This window comes from Oculina patagonica, chromosome 11, assembly GCF_052425735.1.
Source record: "Oculina patagonica isolate OP01 chromosome 11, crgOcupat, whole genome shotgun sequence".
NCBI lineage: Eukaryota > Metazoa > Cnidaria > Anthozoa > Scleractinia > Oculinidae > Oculina > Oculina patagonica.
Window position 1 is genome coordinate 13,876,397 of NC_135768.1, and position 19,231 is coordinate 13,895,627.

At 39.2% G+C, this 19,231-nt stretch overlaps 1 protein-coding gene across 3 annotated transcripts; it reads left to right on the forward strand.

The window, feature by feature from the left end:
* Positions 1-2,341: 2,341 nt before the first annotated feature.
* Positions 2,342-13,433, forward strand: LOC144629997 (putative glycoprotein hormone G-protein coupled receptor). 3 transcript variants are annotated; one of them, XM_078488257.1, is made up of 9 exons: positions 2,342-2,589; positions 2,967-3,173; positions 7,699-7,770; positions 8,293-8,364; positions 8,654-8,719; positions 9,077-9,148; positions 9,481-9,579; positions 9,881-9,949; positions 10,459-13,433. In XM_078488257.1, the coding sequence occupies exons 2-9, from the start codon at positions 3,019-3,021 to the stop codon at positions 12,584-12,586; spliced, it is 2,733 nt and encodes a 910-aa protein (XP_078344383.1). In that variant the 5' UTR covers positions 2,342-2,589; positions 2,967-3,018; the 3' UTR covers positions 12,587-13,433. The 3 variants fall into 3 exon arrangements, with proteins under 3 accessions (XP_078344383.1, XP_078344384.1, XP_078344386.1); XM_078488258.1 differs by lacking the exon at positions 2,342-2,589 and adding an exon at positions 2,753-2,825; XM_078488260.1 differs by lacking the exon at positions 2,342-2,589 and having other exon boundaries at positions 2,872-3,173; positions 9,508-9,579.
* The last annotated feature ends 5,798 nt before the right edge of the window (positions 13,434-19,231 follow it).

Below are 19,231 nucleotides of genomic sequence, written 5' to 3' on the forward strand. Positions count from 1 at the left end.
TGAGGTCGAGCAGGGCCTGCGCATGTTGTAAACCATAATGTACTGTGAAACCATGGCCAGCGACTGGTTAGATTGGTGAAAACGAAACTGACGTTATCCAGTTACTCAAATTTTAATGTATTGTTGGCTTAAAAAGAACGCACATTTTTGTGACATAGCCTGAACAGAAAAAGTCACCGTTTGTTGACTTTGTTCTTTTTAACAATGAAGCGCGAAAAGCCACGAAAACAAAGTGAATGAAAATGGACGTTGAACTGTCGGACGCGCAGAATTGGAGAAAGCAGCGGAAATTAAAAATACTTTGTCTGGGGTGTCAACGAATCTTCACCAGATCGTTTTTTGTCTCCGATATCAAAACGGGACTTTTCTAACACCAATCGCGTATTTGTTCTTATTCCTCTTTGTAATACATGCCAAGCTTTAACCGTGCAGCGAAACTTTCAGATCCCGGATTTAACCTTTAATTTATGGACACAGGAAAAGTTAATTAGACTTCATTGGTTCATCTGCCTGAATTGGAAATCGAAATCTAGAACAGAGTTTCAGCAAGATATTTGAGTCATTTCGAAATAATTGTATATAAAACGCTTATGGCAACCGGACATCTCAAACCCCAAAATCTTTGAAAAGCGCTATGGTTTAGACCAGCTAACATTAAAATATTGTGTCTCTATTTAGACCCTGCCGGCTGCATGGCCTTTCGATGCACTCCAGAGACAAATCAATAAATTCCTTTTCTTGACTTTCGTAACTAGAAAATGATATTCAACAAAGCATGCTTCCGATGCTTAGCAAATAAAGGCTAAACAAATGATCTTCCGCGCAAATTGAAATCTCAGTCATAGAAAAACCGACGTTTTTACACTAGCGTCATAAATCGAAAAAGGTGATAAAAGTACCGAATAGTTTAAATTCCCGCAACTAATTTTGTCTTCCCCAATATCTGAACTGCTGTTACACAATTCAATTTGTATCTCATAAATTATTTTAGTCGTTATTTGCTGAGAGCGCATTTGTAGAAAGACTAGAAAAACAGCATTTGTATTCAAATTCTCTGGCGCTGAAATGACATCGATTATATTTCCGGCAAAGTTTTTGAACGGCTTCAATTTCCCTCAATTTATTTACAGTTTTTCCACAAGATAATTAACCATACAGTTTCGCAATCAGAATTTAAAGAACTGAATTTTTGAACTGTTTGAACGCAAATCAAGTTGACATTAATAGGCTCCTTTAGAACGTGGGAGTGTAAACCATTCAGTTTTTATTGTTACTTCAAGTGTTCGCGCTTGAACATTTATAAACAAACAGTGATGAAATAGCCTCTATACAAAATAAAACGCATGTGCAACCCTAAACTGTAGCCTTGTAGCCTTATACTCGTTAAGAGGGGCGAAGAGGATGAGTGAGTGAGTGTGCAACCCTAAACTTATCATTTTCTGCAGGGAAACGGCTAAACTGACACGGATAATAGCACACTGAAGTCCCCTAGCTGTAGTTCAACTGAAGCTACTTCCCGTTTTAATTCTTAAAAGGTAAGCGTATTGAGTTAAAGAATTCCTTCAAAAATGTATTCAAGTTTTTTTTTATCAAGTATCACCTAAGTTATTTGCGATATATGACGAAATCGAACGAACTGAAAGTGTGAGGCCAGCCAGGGGAGGTTTTTACAAAGATTACATGACTGCCGGCACCAGTGCTTACTCGTTTCTCTGCCTTGGATCAGAATACCACAGTCACTCAATAGGTCAACCAGTAATCCTCCACAATGTTTTTGGTGGATCCGTCCATGTCACCATGGTGCAAGCACGTAGGTGTTTCAATTCTTTAATTCCAAAGAATTATCAACAAATCAGCTTTATCTTTTCAATAAATGGTGTGTACCAACAAATCATCCGAACTCATTACTGCAAAGGAAATATACTGGAAGGAGCAAAAAAAACATTTATTTTTCCCCTGAAGCTAAATAGCAAATCAAAGGAAAGACTGAATTCAGTTGCAGTACAGCGGGAAACGCGTGGTTAACACGCGCACTGTCATTGTCTTACGGTTTGTAGAAGGCTTTATTTTAAAAGCATCGTACAGCCACAGCAAAATGGATCGAGCTTTTGTTATTATTTTTGAATGTTAAATGGATGTCCGCATAGATACCATAGAATTTCGATTGATAACCCAAATAACATCCGAATACAGAAACAAACGTCCTAGCAGTAGGTCGTGGCAACTATTTAGAAGTGGACGGAAATTGCCTAGTGAGTGATTGAGAACATGAGATTGAGCGAGCTTGCTGGTGACACGGTGTACGTGGAGAAAAAAAAATCATCAGGAAACTCACTTTTTGTCACGTAGTGGCTATCCCACAGTTTTATGGCACGGAGCCAATATTATTTATGTGTCAAACATCAGTCTGATCGGAACACTGACATGTTTTCAGACAATGCAAGCTGTTGTGACTGAAAGCAAATCAAGTGTGCAAAGCCAGTTCCTAAATTTATAAAACATGTCTCGCTTTATAAAATACAAAACGGTCGAGGCTACAAATTTCAGCGCAATTTTTAATATCAAGTCCTCGTCAATGTAAGAGTATTGGTATGTATCAACTCGTTCAAACTCGTTGTATTGGGGGCGAATATCAAAAAACGCAGTTGAAGGGTCAATTGCCTCACCGATCTCAGTCACACAGGCATTTTAATAATGAAATAGTGCGGTGTAATTAGTCGAATCGTTTTATAGGTACAAAGGAGTAGGAATTATATGTGGTTTCCAAAATCAACTCAAAATAAGCCCGAGGCCGAGGGAGGAGGCAAACCACATGTGGTCTACAGGTGATTACCGCCTGACATAAAACAGTAATTGACATTCGATTCGATCGCCAGTTTCTCGTGACTAGCCCCGATCAAATTTCCCAAACACAGGATGCAGTAACGGCGGATGCTAACTCTGTCATACTTTATATTAATTTGCAGCCTATAAATCGAGCAGTTTTCAACTAGTTCCTGTCCCTAACTCCTGTGCAACATGTTCGCTGTGTTTTGGGCCGTTTTGATGCTTGCTACGCTTGGAGAAGGAGAAAGATGCCCCGATAAATGTGACTGCAACACGACCAACGTGCACTGCTCTAAGATGTCCTCTTTTCCAGCTCTGGGCGGTTTTCCGACCAATACAAGAAAGCTGTAAGTTACTATTGCTTTTAATACTGTTTCTCGCTTTTTATATATAACCAATCATCGCTTTGAAATAGCTCATCTCATTTCCTCCCTGCCTTCAAAGCAACTGATCACGCCATCCCAAGTAGAGTCTACATGTGAATGTCATTTATCCCAGCGATGTAAGCGATATGTGTATTTTTGCAGTAAGCTCCTTGCCTCGTGGCATTTCGCAATCGCGTGCAAGCGAAGGAAATTGGGTTTTAAAAATATATATTGTGATTGAAAATAGCGCCTACAGAAAAGCTGGTGAAAGGAAGCTTGCACATGTTACCCCGGTCTTTTAACTACATATTAAAACGACTTCCGGTAGAATCGCTCTGTCCTTTTGTAACATTGTTTTTGTCGCGAGAAAATAATTCCATTATCACGCAAATGATATCGGTCAAGGTACACTGAACTTTAAATGGACTTCACACTTCATTGCACAATCTCAATTCCACAATTGAGATGCACTTTCTTAATCCTTATTGGGAAAAGAATCGGTCTCAACTTGTTGTACCAAAGTCAGATATCTTACAATTCTCGCACATTTGACTGTCAAGTTATCAGGTTATAATCGACTCGTAGGATTTGGCGCGTTCCCGCCTCCCCCATAAACTGCAAAAACAATTACGGAGCGCTCGCAGAGTTTCTCGTTTCGGCTCTGCTCAGTACGTTTCGAAAAAAAATATACCTCTCGTAGGAAAAAAAGGAAATCGTTTCCCACTTTAGCTGTTTCGAATATTTTATTTTATTATTATTATTATTTTTTTTTAATTTTATAGTTGGCGTAACCTAGTAAGAAAAGAAAATTTCTTGCCTAAAAACAAATTTTTCCAGACACCTTTGCAAACATTAAATGCAGAATTATAAGAGTGGGTATGTAATTATTGTCATATTTAAAGTCAACATCAATGCAATAATTAGGTTAACCAGACTGGCAGTGTTCATATGGGCTTAAAAGACTGGCTGAAAATTTCGGGGCGGCTTTTTATATTCTAAAAGCTTCCAAAGTCGGCTTGTTTATTTCCCTTTTGTTTTCCGCGCCGCCGAAAAACCTGACGCGGAAAAACTCCTTCTGCTTGCTTCGCTTGGCTATAATAACCAGTTTCCACCTGCCCGAGAGCTCTCATTTCAGTTCCTTGTTCAAAATTAATTATGAATCTAGAATTTTACTTAATTTGAACAGTAAAAATGCGAAACAAGACTGCCGAACTGAACTAGATATTTAGGGAAACCATTTGAAATAGAAGAAAATCGTTTGCGATGTTTGCTGGGTTTATTGATGTATGTTTTTCTCTGTTTCCACAAAGAATAGCCTAGTGTTTATATATACGCCTCCGAAATGAGATCGTATTTCGAATTTTATATTCCTAATCTCACGATTTTGAGTGCAATTTGAGAAAATAAACGATATGCGTACACGAGTTCAATTAGGGCATCTAATAACAGCAGATAGATAAACTAATACTTTGAAGTATAAGGTTCAAAAACAAATGATTTTGAAAGGCTTTACAAAACTGAAAGAAAGCTTGGAGTCTAAGTTTACCACCAGCTTAGCTTTTTCAAGTAGCAGGCAAATAAAATCATACTGTATGAAAAACAAATTTTATTGATATTCGTTTCAAAGGGATAAGGTTTGAATGAATTTCGTTGTTTTTCCCTACAAAGTGTGCTCAACCGGTTATTCACAACAAAGAACTTTTAGTTTATCAAGGACTCTTTTGTTTTGGCTGCGTTGTCAAGTGAGCTCACAGTAATTATTTCTAAAGATTAGCTGGTACTTTGCTGGTAGTCCTTGAACCACCCAGGACGAACTTTATCGTCTGAGCAGTTCAGAATTCAAAATATTCTGAAACGTTGTGAAAATACGACATTACAAATTACATCAAGTTTTTATCATCCTAGTCAATGGTTTTCTTTTTTCTCCTCATCTATCTCTTGGACATTACACAGATACTGGGAAGAGAAATTACTTGTTGATAACCAAAACTTTCTGCTCTTTATTAAACATTTAAATAATCACACTGGTCACCAGTTTCTACCAGCTGTAAGAACGTTTTCGAAACAAAAGAACATGGATTTCTGCTGTGACCCACCGCAGTGCTTTTGAGAACGACCTGGCTGAAAAACGTAAGCTCTACACTTGGTAGAAAACACAAATATGCAGCTCTGTTATTGACAGGAAACCGCATTGTTTGTAGTTATTTTCAATGAAAAAAGATAGCACTTCCTGTACAATGAACAGTGGTTGCTGGGCAAAAAAAGTGGCGAAGCACGTTTCCAAACGGTCGATGCCGTTTAAAACGACGCTTTTTTTTCACTTATAAAATGTAATGCTAACTTTCGTTTTAAACGAAAAAAAAACTACACATCACTACGCAGGTTTGAACCCAGAACCTTTGGTATGCTAACATTCTTCTCTTCTCTCCCCACTCATTACACCACTACTTAAGTCCATTAAACCCCGAAAAAATATCTAAGGTGCCTTTCTCAAATACTACATCTACAATAGCTGACCCTATTCTAATCAAAGCATGAATTTTACTAATAATCGCCTTATCTGGGCCTGATTTCATCTGTTTTGACCCAGTCCAGGACTATGACAAGAGAAAGATGGCATCGTCCATTCCGAAAAGCTTGGTATCCAATGATGCCAACGATCTTTTTCGAAAGGGAAACTCATCTCGAAAACTGCGTAAACACGCGCGGGCACCGCGTGGTACTCCCTCGCTGCGTTCAAAGCAGTTCTCGTGGCTCGATTGAGAATTCTCTATGTTTGCTTCGCTCTCATCTAAGAGAAAAGAATAGTCTACTGTGAGCTTGCAACCTGTAAAGCAATCAGAAACATGCCACTCTCCAGGATGCCGTACAAGTTCAGTTGCGGCAACATTTCTGTAACATTTGAAAGCTTCACATTTCCTTACCCTGATTCTCAGACGGTCCCCGTGGTTCACAAGGAAATAAAACCTCAAGTTTTAGTTATTCCGTTTTAGTTTTACCAGTGCTTCAACCTTATAATGTCCAGCTTTCTTGCAATTTTAAAAGAGATTAAGATTCGAATTTGGTACACACAAGATCGACCCAAAGCGGGGACAATTTCTTGTCACTGTCGTGTACACAAGGTTGCGTGTTGTTTTGTTGCGAGCACACACGAAGCTTGCCCCAGGCTAGGCACGTTGCTCCCACTCATTCTCCCTGTGATGAAGATACAGTGGAACCTCGATTTAACGAACTTATATAAGTCGTTGGTTTTTGCGTAAAAGTTTAAATTGAGTTTAAAAACAAAACAAAGAAAAAAAAAAAAAAAACAAAAAAAAAAAAAAAAAATAATACGTTCCCCAGGAAAAATATTTTTAAGGTCATTACCCTGAAATAGAACCGAACACAGATTTTTAACCAAACTTCGCCTACTGGTTTAAATTTTGAAATAAAAAAGGGGGGTCACCAGATTCGTTTAGGAGCAGGAAGAGCTTGTATATTTCATATAATTCCTTTATAATTCCTCTGCGAGTACTGCCAAAGTACATATTTTTAGCGATAATTTTTTTTTCAAACATAGGAATTGATCTGTTTTCATTTAAAGAATTCGATCGCTTTACCCATAATATGAGAAAAAATTGATAGGTCACCAGACTCGTTTACGAGAAAGCGACAGTTTACTTCTCTCGCGGACTAAGCTACATAGAAAAAAGCCGCCATTTTGTTTATGTGCGCACGCTCGCACACGCTTATCATGCGTAAAATTCTGCGCAGTAAGGATGCGCAATGCAATACAGGGCAATGACCTATAATACCCCTTTTCAAACGATGTCGATCTCACATACACCTTCTTTCAGGAAACAATCGCAATAATTAAAAAAGCTTAAAAAGCCTTTGTTAAAAATGCTACGACCTAAAGGCTTTGTCACGTATTTTACCAAATTTTTGAACAGCCAAAATTTATATTTGTGTCATAGAAAACCTAACAGTTTTATTAACAATTGCTATAATGGAGCACTGAAACTGTTAACGAGCGTCTTTGGCTTCGGGTGGCTCGGATACGGAATGGTCCAGTTTGCATTTTTCAAGTTGTTTCCGCGCTTCTTCAAAAAAAAATCGATAATTATAGCCGTAGCTTGTTTTCTACCTGCAAATTAAGGTTATACCTTTCCTTAGATGTTCGAAGATAATAATTTTCACGGGTTAAGTTGCCCACCACTAATTTCAAAGAACAGTTAAGACCAAATATCTACGATTCCCGTAACCTATCCTATATCTCTCCATCCATACTTTCATTCTCTTTCCCCCCTCTTTTGCTTTCATTCACCCATCTCCCCCCCTTTTTCCTTTTTTTTTCTATCATCCTCCTCCTTTTTTTTTCGCCCCCCTCCTCTTCCCCCTCCCCCCTTTCTTTCCCAAATTCCCGTAACGTAGCCCCTTCAATAACAAAATCTTGCTTTTGTTTGACCATAAACAATATAGCGCAGTTTCAATTTGGAAAATTTAACACGTTTTTATTCTATTGCAGGCAAATAGTGCAGTCCTCTTTAGCAACCATTCCAGCAGGCGAACTAAACAAATTGAAGAATCTATCAATAATGTATGTATTTTATACTTCTTACATTACTCTACCTTGCAGACTTCCACGGACCATCAAATACATGATCCTAAAGAGATATGTGAGCACGAGGGTGGGGTGGGGGAAACGTCAAGAAAACATCAGAGGTGGTCCCAAGGATTGCGTTTTGCATCGATTTGCGACGATTTGCGTCCTTGACGATTGAAAAGCCAATCGCGACCCTCATTTATCGCTTTTCGTAAACTTATTATTGGACACAACATTTAAAACTCCAACAGATCTTTCTTGGTTGAATTTTCAACAGTAGATCCTCTTCTTTTTCTTCTGTTTGATCCTCAAAAGACCTCCACTGAAAATTGACAATAAAGGGTATTTCTAAGGTTTGACGGATATTATTTTATTTCTTTATCCATTTTATAATTGAATACCAAAGACATTCTTACAGCAGAAATTTTAACACTGGATACAACACTAACGGTACATTTTGATGGGTTTTTTTTATATATATTAATATAATCTTTTCCTTTCGTCTTTGATTCACAGACTTCTGGACAACAACGAGATAGTCAGCATTCAAGATGGCGCATTCGATGGCCTGGATGATCTTTTTGAAATGTAAGTATTTCGTCGAAATGTAGCCTTACAATAGCTCACAAATTAAATTTTAGTTCGTACTTTCCAGGATAGGAATTTACAACCAAGAGATTGTCGAACAATAAGCACAAAAAAGTGGGAAAAGTCACCTCACGCAAAACACCCTGCCCATTTATTTTGCTTCTTGATCGACGGTCCATTAAGGAACGCAGGGGCTGCTTGGAGTCTCTATTTCTAAAATCTTAAATATATTTTAGTCTATTTGAAATTTTATATAGTTCATTCTCACGATTTTCTTTTATATTTCTAGAAATTTGAATCACAACAGATTGACGAAATTTCCCAGTTTCAAGGCCAAATCGCCCCTAAAGAAACTGTAAGTACAAAAATTTCTTGAATTGTAAGAACTTTAAGTCGAATTGGTCGAACGATTGTAAATCAAACTCGAATCAACCATTTCCTCAGGGCTTTTTGGTCAGGGAAATACTATTTTCTGTTTGGATAGTAAGAACTGACTGGCTTACTAGAGCGCGTGACGAGTGTGCGTGACGCGTTACAGGCGAGCGTGAGAAGCGCGCGTTACTAGCGTGTAAACTTTCAGCTTGTGTTCTTGTACCTAATAGCGAGACCTCTGCACATATTGGTCTAAGATAAACGCTTCAAATGGCGGAACATATGTTTGAGGACACTTTAGCCAAGGGCATTATCCTCCAATATACGGGTTTTTTTTTAGGTATCTAAACAACAACTACATCAAAGAACTGTCACGAATATCACTTAACAATCTCCCGGAGCTGCAACTTTTGTAAGTAACAACACATAGAACATCTGGTTACGTGATTTTAAGGGACTGATCATTAAAGTTTTTTGAGTAAGGAGGAGCGATGGTTTGTGCAATTATATAAAAAATCCGGCGACAGATATCAAAACGGCTGAAAAAATTCGTGCAAGGGTAGTCGTGAGGCGGGGAAAAAAAAGATAAGAAAAAATCTTTAAAAAAATTCTTGCATCTTTTTCAGATATTAAACAACAAAACAACCTGAAGGTGAAAAATTGCCCAACCCCCTCCAAAAGGAAATAACGGTCCGTCCCTAACTCTACAATTATGTGTCCATTAGTTTAAAAATAATCATGTAGTTTCAATTCTTTTATTTCTTCTTGCAGAGAATTAGATGGGACAGATATTACAGAAATACCAGCTTATATGTTTAACAAAAACAAAAATCTTTTGAGTTTGTAAGTACTCAGCCCTTGCCGGATTTTTTTTGTGACCACCTTGTTTGTTTGTTTGTTATACTTAAGCGTTTTTCTATTTCATTGTTTTTGTTTCAGTTCATTTTCCCTGCTTCAACGGACTTTTTAAAATCAATTTACCGCTTTTTGAGTTCTTAGATGACTTTTTGTTAGACTAACTAAGTAGAGTTTGTTACAGTAAGAGAGGCAAGCATAGGATAAATGACAACAAAATAGTACTACTAACAAATAAATTTATCTTTTTTGTCAACACTTAAATCATTCTGTTAATTTATGCTTTTAGGAGCCTTCAAAAATCCTCATTGGAAAAAATTGACGACGACGCTTTTACAGATTCAAACCTCCAAGAACTGTAAGTGTTAAAAGACTATCAGTGTACCCTTGAATTCCCAGACTGGGATACATTTGTAGTTCAAAGCTCGCTAGCAGCAAGATTCTACGTCCAAAACCAGCCATTCCAAACCGGCTAGAAAACAAATCCTAGCCAACTATGGCCTAGCATCCCACGCAGTCATTTTTAGAGGCGATTGTGTTTCACTCCTCTCCAAACACGATCGCCCTAAAAACGACTGCATGTGAGGCTAAATATGGCCCAGCTAAGCCTGCAGACAAGTACTCGTTAGTTATTTACTAATTGCAACTTGATCTGACTAATCGTGTTGCGCGACCTCTCCCGCGCTTTTTAACGGCCTTACGTAGTATCCCGCACTTTGTACCTGTAGCCCTGTAGGCATTTTCCCGCGCATGCCAACCGTTACATGTCGACGTCTCACAACGCTTTCCGCCATTACAGATCGTTGTGTGACTCATTGCTTCCGAAAGAGGTGGTTGTCCTCACCGCTTTTCTGCTTGTCTTGCTAGGTTTTTACAAGAGACAAAGATCACGTCATTACCAGCCGCAGGACTTGATCATTTAGAGAAGCTAAACCTTGAAGGTGTTGAAAACTTTTGGTCGATTCCTCCTGGTTTGAGTAGCATCCACGAGGTGTACGTGAGTCAATACAACTCGTTTTTATGCTGCGCTTTCTACTTGAACACATACCCGCGAAAAGTCGCCAGACGAAGTAACAATGGAGGAGATTTAACTTCTACACATTCGACGATAAAAAGTGCAACGAAAGAGCCACCCAACACGGTAAATAGTGAACCGTCTACAAGTGCTCCCGTCACTTCTGAAGTCCCCAGTACTGCGACTACGGCTTCTCACAATTCGAGCCAACACGGAAATTTTTCAACGCCTGCAGTGACCACAACTTCCAACCCATGGGGATGGGGAAAGAGAAAGCGTCGAGATAATCCCTGGCCGGGGGGATTTGAGACACCGGCACCAACAACAAACGGAAGCTCTGCAGGAATTACCCCAGGGGTAACTACCTCTGGGTCAAGTGGCGGGGGTCCAGATATCCCCGGTGGGGATGGGTTTTTGACCGCAACGGTCCCCCTCCAAAGTACAATTACCCACGAAAACACACCAAACAGCAGCATTCCTGTAGTCACAGAACCACCCCCTAAGGACGTTATTTGTTTACCAAAAAGAGACGCTTACCACCCTTGTGAGGATATTATGGGTGCAAAATGGCTAACTGTGGTATCGTTGATGGTAGGAAGTGTGGCACTGGTCGCGAATCTTGTGGTGGTTGTGGTTATGCTGTCAAGCGATCGTCGACTGAATGTTCACCGTTTCCTGATGAGCAATTTAGCCTTTGCTGATTTCTGCCTTGGTTTATACATATTTATACTAGTATGCGTATCGATGGACACTTCAGGCGAATATTATAACCACGTCAGAGCTTGGCAGTACGGCGCTGGATGTAAAATCGCGGGCTTTATCGCGGTGTTCTCCACAGAGCTGTCGGTCTACACCCTAACAGTCATAACAATCGAAAGATTTTTTGCCATCGTGTACGCTATGGAGGTGAATACTCGACTTTCCCTTCGTAAAGCTGTGAAAGTCATGATCGCTGGATGGTTATTTGCTTTTCTTATGGCCACCCTTCCACTTCTTGGCGTGAACAGCTACTCGAGCGTGGCCATTTGTTTGCCCTTCAATTCCGACACAAAAGGTGCCTTGGCCTACGTGGGTGTTGTCTTGGTACTAAATTTTGGAACTTTTCTGGTAATCGCTGGCTTGTACGCAAAAATGTTCCAAGTTGTTGTGGGACCCGGGCCCGTCGAAGGAGCGCCACAGCGAAACGACGCAAAAGTTGCCAAACGGATGGCTTTGTTAGTATTCACTGACTTTGTCTGCTGGACTCCAATCGCCTTCTTTGGTCTCCTAGCAGCCTTTGGAACGCCCCTAATAGGAGTCGAAGATTCAAAGTTTCTGCTCGTTTTCTTCTTTCCACTTAACAGCCTGTGCAATCCATTTTTGTACGCGTTTTTCACCAAAGCGTTTAAACGTGAGTTTTACTCTCTGTTAAGTCGCTTCGGGTTTTGCCACACTCGAGCGTTGCATTACAAGGGCACGCTTTCCTCGCTCATCTACTCACGGTCACGCACCAAGCGTTCTACAATAGCTGAGGACGACACAAGATCGAAGCGTATCTCACAGATATCTGCCACATCTGGCAATGAGACAAGACCTGGGAACGGTTTTCTAAACGGCAACGTTTATGAAAATAACCAATCTCGCACTCCTTTACAGGAGTACATCCCCATGAAGGGTGTTGGTAACCCGGGCTTTGGAGACGAGTCACCGGTGAGCCCTGGCAACGATGACGTATTTTTCGACCCAACAGCCAGGGCAACGAAGGCAGAATTGTCTCCAACGTCTGCGTTGCAGAATTCACGATCGGGAGATGAAAATTCTGATTGGTCAAACCAGAGCACGCCCCAGATCTCGAGAACTCCAAGTATCGGCAGTTTTCACGCAATCGAGGGACCACTAGCTGAGAAACGCGCGAAAAAACAGTCCGTGTCTTTTCGGGATACCCCCCTGGTCCAGATCCAAAAGAGAGACAATTTGGAGGCCAAAGACACTTCAGTTTAATCTACGATGATGAACAAATGCAATCATGTTGTTTTTGGTGCGATTTGGCCTTTGATCATGTTTGTATTCCACATTTTGAATAACCAGTTTCGCCTATAAAAGGAAGTGATTAACTGCCTTTCTAACAATACGTCACCAATCGTTGTCCATGGAGCTTTGAGGCTCTGGTGCCTTTGACTGAGCCCGCAGTTTATGATCAGTGTGGTCTGCTAGCTACATGACGTAAAGGGGAATCGCACGATAAAGAAAAAGACAAATTTTAATTATGAATTTGAACAAGAAAGTGACTTTATCAAGCTTCGATCGAACAGGGCTGGCTTCAGTGTTTGATTCGGGTGATTCTAAATGGACATCAATTCAATTATCCGTCGAAATAAACCTTGATGAGGTTGATATGATTGCAAAACAAACTGTCGAACGCATCTCTTCCAGACGTCACGCTGCAGTCTCACGCGATCTAGAAGAAGGCCTGGTCGTAGGTTGAAAACCTAAGGAAACTTGAAGCCAAAACACTTCAACAATAAGTTATTTAAAACACATTATAGTCTAACAAAAAGTTTTTAATATATTGACGAAATTTAATGTTATCTTACTGGAAAACTGCTTGCATTTAACGAAACTTTGATAATTTATCTACGTAAAGACGAAAAAGACGTGTAACGTTGATGATTTACAAGAATACAGTAGAACTCACATTGAGGCTAGAGTGTATAACGATAACGTTATTTTAAAATAACAGTGCTTAATTCAATAGCCCAGAGCCCTTTCAATTTTTTCTTACCGGATTTAATGGGCCCTGGTAACGAGTGATAAAGCAGATTAATTAGAAAAACGGCCTGCAGAAGAGGTGGCTTAGCGCGTTGCACTCTTGTATTGCATTGTACGTTTGACACTGATCTAACTTAAAATTCCGCGTTAAACCGCCCGTGTTGCAGGCTACTTTTTAGGTCTAGTTACAGTTCATAATTTATATTCCTATCAGATATGTCCAGGATTGAACGCAATGAGATGCACGTTCCCTGACAGGCACACAAAGTGTCCTCGTTAAAAGTCACCAAACACACCAAAATTTGTCAAAAGTATGGAAATGTCAAATAACACAGTCAAACATGAAGTACTCATTAAACAATACTTGCGTTCAATCCTGCACATAAGTGATTCCTATTAGTGCGTAGCGCAGAAAACGACGACAAAAATACCATTTTTTTTTCTAGAGTTTTTTTTGTTTTTACGTTTACCTAATGTATACATCAGTATTACTTATAGCATAATCCTGTGATAAGTATCTAATTTCTCTTTACATATCAATGTATATAATCAGGGGAAAAAAGTGGTGAGAATCATGTCAACAGTCAATAGTCACCTTCAATGTTCTCAACTAGTTAAAGGGACATGGTCAGCGTTCACATTTTGAAAAAATTCCACTTTATCCCGAAATAAAATGGGAGATTTTAATTTTTTTTTTTTTTTTTTTTTTTTTTTTTTTTTTTTTTTTTTTTTTTTGAAAATAAATTTATTTTTTTTTTTTTTTTAAAAATTTTTTTTTTTTTTTTTTTAATTTTTATTGCCGGCGGAAGAAACCTCCCCCCTTAACAAACCGAACCATAAAAATAAGGTCATAGAATGTTGATCGTTTTGTTATGATAATAGCGACGTTTAGATTGGACTACGAGTACGAGATTGTGTACGAGTACAAAAAATTTTTACATCAAATTCTTACGTGTCTATGATATAATTTCTTATGACACCAGTCTTATCCCTAATGTTTATTTATGTGTTAGTCAGCAACAGGAAAGAGTTATAGTTTGGGGGATCCACAATTTTCTCAAAATTGCAAAGTTGTACTCGTACTCGACTTCGTACTCGTAGTCAAATCTAAACGTCGCTAATAAAAGCGTGGAAGTGCGAGGAAAATTAAAAAGATGGTAAAAAACTCTGCCCATTCATACCCTCAGTTTATTTTTATGGTGTAAATGGAAAGGGAAAGGGATAAAGGCAGCCTCGTCCCCAGGCGAATCCGCACTATACGAGTGAGCGGAGAAGGCCTAAAACCGAGCGCGATTGCGCGAGCTCTCCCGACAACCTTGGCGGGTATAGTCACATCAAAACTCGCCGGGGACGACTGGGGACGTAGGCTGGGATAAAGGGATAATTTTTGACCCCACAGGGAGGTAGGTGTAGCCAAATCAGTCCAGTAAAAAAATGGGCGCCCTTCCCCCTGGGTATATCTTTTCCCCTTGTACCCAGTGCTGACAGCGCTGATGTGGAACAAAATTTTCACGCATAATTTTAGTGGGAAATTATCATTGATCGGGTGTGGGAGGTGGAGGGTTCATTTCTTATTTTTTTTCCTTCCAAGTTCATAGAATTTGCAAAATGGTATTTTGAAAGTTGAAATATTCTCCGTTTCAAAGCCGTTGTTCTTCTTTTCAATTCTTTTGAATTTTTTTTTTTTTTTTTTTAATTGTGTAATATTTGTGATTGAAGAAGTGATTGAGCAAAAAATTGTAAGTTGAAGCTGAAATTTCTCAATACGGATAATCCATTTCTTTTACCGTTTGTTTTGAGAATTTGTAGTATACTAAGATAATATCTCTTGGATGATGAATTTTGTTATTCTCGCAACCATTCTACTTGGCTATAAATTGATATTAGTAAGGAGAATCAAGATTTCGATTTTTTTCCTGCGGGGGGGCACATGCTTTTCCAAACGTGACGAAACAGGGAGTTTAGTTAAATGAATCCTAAAATTTCGCTATTGATTCAATTTTTTAATGATAATAAAAGCGAGGAAAATTACAAAGACGACAATGACAACTCTGTCCATTTATACCCTCATTTTATTTTGAATATCGAAATAAAAAAAAAACCGTTTTTTTTTTCCTTTATTTAATTTTTTATTTAATTTTTATTTTTTTATTTAAATAAAAAAAAAAATTTTTTTTTAAAAAAAAAAAAAAAAAAAAAAAAAATCCCCCAAATAGCAACCGAATAACAATAGACCGATTTCGGGAAATTTGCCTGATAAAGCTTCAGATGAGAACTTGCCAGGGCAAAGTTCTCAGACGTAGATAGCGTAAATATCACAGCAGGATCTCCCTCCGTTGTCCCACTCGCCCGCATCCATCAAATCTTCACCATACCACAGACGCAACTCTTGGTATGAGTCAACCGAATAAGGATGGGAAAACAAGAACACAAGCTCGCGGGAATTCGGTGTATATCCGGGAATTTCGGACACCTTAGCACTCGTGATTTACTACAAACTGATCTAGCGGCAAAAGAATTTCATTGGCTGCGGTTGTTATGACAACCCAAAGTCTTTCAGCTTAGAATAGGAGCCACAGCCCCAGTTAGACCAAAAGGAATGGCTGTCGCGTGTCACAAGTCACGTTTCCAGACCGGTGAACCAATTTAATGGCAGCCAGTTTTCCGCCAGAGGCAACGTAGAACCTGCCAAAGTGGTTATCCTTTGCGCCAAAACACACAGGAGAGGAAGTCAGTTTGTGCCAGCAAGCTGTAAATTAAAGAGATGGTAAAACATCAGTTAGTTGATATTAAATTATAATTGAATATCATTTCTTATTAATTACTTAAGTGTATCAGTTTTACGAGTCGAGGTAAGTTATGTTCATTCCACGTCACAGAATTGTCGCTGTTGCAAGTTTATCACTCTAAACCCAGTTAAATTCTGATTTATTGGGATGAAAATTCATCTAAACAAGACTATACTAGCACGAAATTACAAAAATTCGGTAAGAGAGTGAATTAATTACTTTAACAAGCAAAAAAGCATTCTCGTTCCCAGAGCCCGCGTCCCCAAATTAGTCGAAAAAACGCGCTTAGTCAAATGTGAGTTGGTTGGCGCATTTTAGATCAAACCAGAAACTCATAAGGGGTTGAAACGTGTAACGCGCGTTCACAGCGTTTGAATATTTAGTTTTGCTAAGTACCATATTTGGAAACACGAAGACTTCGTACGCGAATGTTTTACACACGTAATGACACACGCAACAACATTTTCGGTTTTGCGGTGAGTTACATGCACTTGATTTTCCGACCTAAACGCCGTAAATTTCTTACAGAAACTAAAGAAATTCATTGAGCGTATTCAAGTGATGTTCTCCAGACTACTTAATGATGATAATACAGGAGAAATTAACCAAATTCAACTTTATTCAACCAAGCTTGTTCAAAAACAAGATAACGTCATTGAGCGCAAGCTAGCGCGCGCTGTGAGTATTGCAATTTTGATTGGTTAATTTTCTCTCCTGATTTTCCAAATATGGTGCTTAATGAAAACAAATGTGCAAACCCTTTGTACAATGCGAATCATAGGGAGTTACACGTTTCAACCCTTATGGGTTTCCGATCAAAGCAAAGAAGCAGAGACAGTGTCAATTTGAAAATGCAATAAAAACAGCCACTTATTAGCGGAGCCCGAAGGGTCGCAGAGCGGAGCCCCATACCCATAGAAAATCCACAAAATAGGAGAACCATGCATTTTGATTTTTCATGGTCGTCGTGGCTTGCGGCACGGTTCGCGGGCGCGGGCGCCTACCGTACGGCGTACGTACGTCGCTCAAACATGGCGGCAATACACCACTTTCATAATGGCGGCCAATTTATTTATTCTTTTATATGTATGTTAATTAGCCCTACTGGCCTCGTCAGCATGTGAAAAATTCAAAAGAATCTTTACTCTAAAACGAGGCCAGTAGGGCTAATTAACATACATATAAAAGAATAAATAAATTGGCCGCCATTATGAAAGTGGTGTATACTCTGTTAACGTCAGCTTACGTGTACATCTTTTGATATTAGACATCCACACTATTCGCAATTGACAGCTGTCAAAACAAGGCATCCGCAGACCAGTATCACATGACCATATCGCGGCTAAGATGTTGAACTCATTGAGGTCGCGTTTTTTTAAAGGTAACTGCTGACCGAATAATGGTTTTACATTGGATCGCGGGCTCACGGCGTATTTGTTTGTCTGTGGTCAGTAAATTAAGGGGGAGGGACAGGAGAGTACATCTCCCTCCTCCCTACTTTTTGCGCCAATTTCTCCCTCCTCCCTACTTTTTGGGGCCAATTTCTCCCTCCTCCCTATTTTTTGCCAAAATTTCTCCCTCTTCCCTAATTTTTTTGGCCATTTCTCCCTCCTCCCTATTCTGTACCTTCCCCCTCTAAATTCAGATTTGAATAAAGGGCAAAGTAAATAACCGGGGAGCTCCGCTTTTAGGCTTGGCTAAATCTATTTAATACAGAAAAACTGACAGCTTACCGTGAGTCATCGTGCTTTCAAGCTTAGCAGGATCGTGTTCTTGAGGATTCCTTGCAGTATCATCATGTGGAAGATCCTTGACAGCATCGCTTTCTTGAGGATCAAACATAGGCAAGTCGTATTGAGGAAATGACGTTGCCAGGCCCAAAGTTATGAAGAAGACAACAAGGAACTTCATATTCTTTAAAAAATACACAACATTAAATAAGTAGATTGCCAGTTTAGCTTGTAGACAGTATTAGATATATGATTTTTGTTCGTCTATCGTAAATCTGCACATACTTTTTAGTCGATTTGTAAAACGATACTGGTCTGCTGTTAGAGGTAGAAAAAAAAGGAGAAACATACCTCGAGGTAAATAAGAAATTAAAACGCTAGCCCTAACACAAGAATTTGGAACGAAGTGAAGGAAAATGTACTTGTTTATTAAGCAAGTTACCTTTTGAGACGGATTCAACTGTTGCTTGTATCGAGCTTGTAGGTAGAAGATCAAGTTTGGACACTCTGAAAGCCTCTCTTGGAATCACCGTTGATGGTGTATTGATCTGTTCATCACGGTCTGTTTAAATATCATCCAATGCCGTCATTAGCATATTTTGTGAACGCCATGAAAACATATGAAAGATCCAACAGGAAACGGATGTTAATTACTTCAGGAAACGGATACAAACATGCAACCAAAGGATACGGAAAACGTACTTTATAACCATGCGTGCACGAGGTATAACTGTGCTTTTTTAAGCTTACTGACAACCTTTTTTTAGCTCTTCAGGCATCGATTTTTGTTCACATGAGTTCCCTTTCTACCAGAAAATTTCCCCTCAGATACTCATTAACGGCTTGGAAAGTTAACATTGACTTTTTTACACTTTAAATGAAACGGGCATGATTTTTTGACCAATTTCATGTCAATCCTTTGTTCTAGACGTGAAAGGTGTCATAAAAAGCTCTTTTGACGTGTCGAAGGCATGGTTACATGCCACGTGAAAAGTATTTCCCGCTTATATTAAAAGACTGAGGCAAATCTTTACGTCGTCAGGGCATTCGACTGGAAATTCACGGGGAAATACACTCCTTATAACCGTCGATTCTTACTACTTGGGCATTATAAAGCGGTTTTATTACATTCCCGTTGTTGAACAAAACGTTCTGATAGTATTATATTCGGGTTACTGGTATAAACATCTCTCTCAGAATGCTGGTAAAATTATCATGCCTTCCTTGCACGTTTTTCGCGCGGCGACCTTTATCCTGCGATCAAGGAAAGTCTGGGTACGATTTTCAGGCGCCCAGGGAATCTGTCATGCTAAAATCATTTTTCCCGGGCATGATAACGGCTCGTTTTCGGTTTATGC

Excerpts from the sequence above, each read along its gene's own strand:
- LOC144629997 (XM_078488257.1), top strand. The coding sequence starts at position 3,019 with ATGTTCGCTGTGTTTTGGGCCGTTTTGATGCTTGCTACGCTTGGAGAA. Across the intron at positions 8,365-8,653 it reads CTGGATGATCTTTTTGAAAT|AAATTTGAATCACAACAGAT; the intron begins GTAAGTATTTCG and ends TTATATTTCTAG. Across the intron at positions 9,149-9,480 it reads CTCCCGGAGCTGCAACTTTT|TTTCAATTCTTTTATTTCTT; the intron begins GTAAGTAACAAC and ends ATAATCATGTAG.